The 3,665-nt window shown below is 65.6% G+C and overlaps 1 protein-coding gene across 2 annotated transcripts; it reads left to right on the forward strand.

Moving 5' to 3' along the window:
* Window positions 1-1,384: 1,384 nt before the first annotated feature.
* On the forward strand, window positions 1,385-3,297 carry RASD1 (ras related dexamethasone induced 1). 2 transcript variants are annotated; one of them, XM_081810954.1, is made up of 2 exons: window positions 1,385-1,777; window positions 2,103-3,297. In XM_081810954.1, exons 1-2 carry the CDS (start codon window positions 1,492-1,494, stop codon window positions 2,633-2,635), a joined length of 819 nt encoding a protein of 272 aa, XP_081667080.1. In that variant the 5' UTR covers window positions 1,385-1,491; the 3' UTR covers window positions 2,636-3,297. The 2 variants fall into 2 exon arrangements, with proteins under 2 accessions (XP_081667080.1, XP_081667079.1); XM_081810953.1 differs by having other exon boundaries at window positions 1,394-1,777; window positions 2,029-3,297.
* Window positions 3,298-3,665: the final 368 nt, after the last annotated feature.

Consider the following 3,665-nt stretch of genomic DNA (forward strand, 5'->3'; position numbering starts at 1 on the left):
CGTGGGGAGCGCCGGCTTTCCCCGGGCTCCAGGCCCTTGAGCGCATCAGCCCCATCCGGGGTACTGATCAGCCTGCTGCCTCCTCTCTTGGCTCCGGAACCCCCCAGCCCCACCCCCGGGGCTGCGAGCCCAGGGGTCATTTACTATTGCTATTGTTACCACGTCCTGCCCCTTACACTGCTTGTACTTTCTCCTCCGCGATCAGAACCAGAACCGCTATTTTCCAGAAGAGGCACCCGAGACCCAGGGAAGGCAAGAGACTGCTTTAACCCCGGGGCTTTGAGGCCCAGCGCCCCCTCCCCCGCCCCCAGCTGCAAAATGGGAATGTTGGCCCAAGCGACTCTCAAGGCACAAAACTCTGTGGGGGAGGGAGGAGGGCACGTTGGCCCAGGCTTGAGCAAGGAAGGGCAGGTCTCTGGTCCTTCGGGTGCCACACAGGAAAAGGATGGGGACAGTCCCTGCCGGCTTCAGAGCATCCCTGGCTGGGCGAAAGGGGACGCCGAAGCCTGCCGTAGAGTGCGGGGCGGGGGACGGCTCCTGCTGGGTCTCGGCCTGGAGCCCCAAGGCCCGCGCCCCGCACCTCGCCAGACCCCCACCTGGAGGCTCGCCCCGCACTCCAGCCCCAAAAGCGGTGCCCGCGGCCTCCCCGCGCCGCCGGCGGGGCCTCTGCTGCCCTCTGGCGGCCGGAGCGCGCGGCACCGCCCTCGGCGCTAACACGGTCCCCGGGCACCGGGCACGCGCCCGCGGACGGCAAAGGGGGCTGCCGCGGGGGCTCGCTCTCGGGACCGAGGAGAGAAGGGACGTACGCCAGGCTCGGTGCGCGGTGCCGAGCACTGGTAAGCAGCTGCGATTACGCTGCTGCTGGGCCGGCATTGCTCTTCTTATTCTCTGGGTAAACTGAGGCCCAAAGGAAGTGAGTGTGAGCGTGAGAGTGCGTGTGTGTGTGTGTGTGTGTGTGTGTGTGTGTGTGTGTGTGAGTGTTACGGGAGGGGTCCTTGCCCCAGGGCACAGAGGGTCAGAGGCACAGGCGGGACTACAACCCCGACGCCCTTGCGGCCGCCGAGCCCCGTGCCGTGGAGAACGAGGTCCGCGCGCCGCTAGCCCCAGCGGGACCCGGGACTCAGTTGCTCCCCGCGCGCGGCAGGCAGACGCAGCAGCGGCGGGCGGAGGTCGCGGGAGGGGGCGGCGGGGGCCCGCGGGGCGTGACGCACGGAGGCTGGGAGGGGCGGGGCGGCCGCGCAGGCTGTATATAAGGGCGGCCTCGGGGCGCGCAGAACAGGAGCGAGCGACTTTGTCCGAGAGCCGGAGCGGAGCTCGAGCCGGAGCCCTGCCCCAGCCGCAGCCGCAGCCCGAGCGAGCGGAGCCGCCTAGCCGCGCAGCCCCGCGCCAGCCCCGCGCCAGCCCCGCGCCAGCCCCGCGCCAGCCCCGCGCCCCCGGCCGCCCTCCGCGCTTCTCTCGGCCCCGCGCCCGCCCCTGCGGCCCCTCCGCCCAATGAAACTGGCCGCGATGATCAAGAAGATGTGCCCGAGCGACTCGGAGCTGAGTATCCCGGCCAAGAACTGCTACCGCATGGTCATCCTCGGCTCGTCCAAGGTGGGCAAGACGGCCATCGTGTCGCGCTTCCTCACGGGCCGCTTCGAGGACGCCTACACGCCCACCATCGAGGACTTCCACCGCAAGTTCTACTCCATCCGCGGCGAGGTCTACCAGCTCGACATCCTCGACACGTCCGGCAACCACCCGTTCCCCGCCATGCGGCGCCTCTCCATCCTCACCGGTGAGCGGCGGGCCGGGCCCGGCGGCGGGCGGGGGGCGGGGAGGGAGCTGCGCCACCGGGAGGGCGGCGACCCCCGGTCCCAACGCCGCGCGCCACGGGGCGCGGGGAGAGTTCGGGGCGTCCCCCGCGCGCGGCGGCTGGAGCCCCGACGCCTGGCGGCGGGGCGCCCACTCCCCCGTCGGCCCCGCTTCGGCTGTCCCCTTGGCCGCCGCCCTCCCCGGCTCCTTTAACGCCCCCTCCGTCCCCTGTAGGAGACGTTTTCATCCTGGTGTTCAGCCTGGACAACCGCGACTCCTTCGAGGAGGTGCAGAGGCTCAAGCAGCAGATCCTGGACACCAAGTCTTGCCTCAAGAACAAAACCAAGGAGAACGTGGACGTGCCGCTGGTCATCTGCGGCAACAAGGGGGACCGGGACTTCTACCGCGAGGTGGAGCCGCGCGAGATCGAGCAGCTGGTGGGCGACGACCCCCAGCGCTGCGCCTACTTCGAGATCTCGGCCAAGAAGAACAGCAGCCTGGACCAGATGTTCCGGGCGCTCTTCGCCATGGCCAAGCTGCCCAGCGAGATGAGCCCGGACCTGCACCGCAAGGTGTCCGTGCAGGACTGCGACGTGCTGCACAAGAAGGCGCTGCGGAACAAGAAGCTGCTGCGAGCCGGCAGCGGCGGCGGGGACCCCGGCGACGCCTTCGGCATCGTGGCGCCCTTCGCGCGCCGGCCCAGCGTGCACAGCGACCTCATGTACATCCGCGAGAAGGCCAGCGGCGGCGGCCAGGCCAAGGACAAGGAGCGCTGCGTCATCAGCTAGGAGCCCCCTCCCCCCCGCCCGCCAATCCCCCCCGCGCCGGCGACAGAACCTAAGGAGGACCTTTTTTTGAAAAGTCACGTCTGACGTCCGGGCCAGCCCCGGGCCGCGTGCGCGCGGACTGGCGTCTTCCTTCCCCGCGACGCGCGCGCACCGGGGAGGCGCAAACGACGAAGGGACGGTCATCTGCTCTGGAAGGAAAGAGAACTGGCTCAGACCGGGACTCCCCCCGACCCCCACCTCCCGTCCCCCACGGGCCCTGCCACCCCCACGGGTTGGGGGCACAGGCCCCGGCAGAGGGGGAATTTGTCTTGTTTCTCACAAAGACAAGAATGGGGGTGGGGGGTGGTATAAGTTAATCAGCCTCCGTTAGGCTTTGGGAAACCTGTCCTGCTCCCTGGAGGGTCAAGACGGGACAAATGGGGCATTAACTTGTCTGTGATTCTGGGTTGCCATGACAGCAAACGAAAGCCTCTGCCCTCCCGAGACTAAGGGGGTGTGGGTCAGATCATAGCCAAGTGACTTGTTTACATGTGTGTGTGAAATTGCACAAAGGAAAACAAAACACACAACTTGCACTTTAATAGTAGTTCTGAGGTCATCATGGACATGAACAAACTCTTACCCAGCTGTTCGTACTGTGTGTGTGAGACAGTCTTTATAAAGTTATTGCTATTGTTTTTTTTATAATACAAAATAAAATAATTTAAAACAGAAAGTCATATGCTTGCTTTGCTTTTAGAAATGGCTCGAAGGGCGAAGGGTCAGAAGGGAAGGGTGGGGATTACTTCTGGGGTATTAGACTCACCCTCCCCAGACTGGCAGATGACCCTGGCATTCTGAAAATAGCTTCAGCCCCCACCTGGGAGAAAAGGCTCCAAAAAAGCTGCAGATTTTTGGACCACAGCCCTTCTTCTATTTGGGGATGGCTCCTCAGAAAGCCAGGACTAGAAAGGGGTCCTGGTCTTTCCTGGAGCTGCATCTTTCCAGCCACAAAGGGCTTCCGGGCTGTGCCCAGACTCACTCCAGGCGGAGGGCAGCGAAAAGGCCCCAACCCTGCGACTCACAGTCCGCTCGAGGTGTCAC

This window comes from Leptonychotes weddellii, unplaced genomic scaffold, assembly GCF_054177405.1.
Source record: "Leptonychotes weddellii isolate Sample4059 unplaced genomic scaffold, ASM5417740v2 HiC_scaffold_4540, whole genome shotgun sequence".
NCBI classification, from domain to species: Eukaryota; Metazoa; Chordata; class Mammalia; order Carnivora; family Phocidae; genus Leptonychotes; species Leptonychotes weddellii.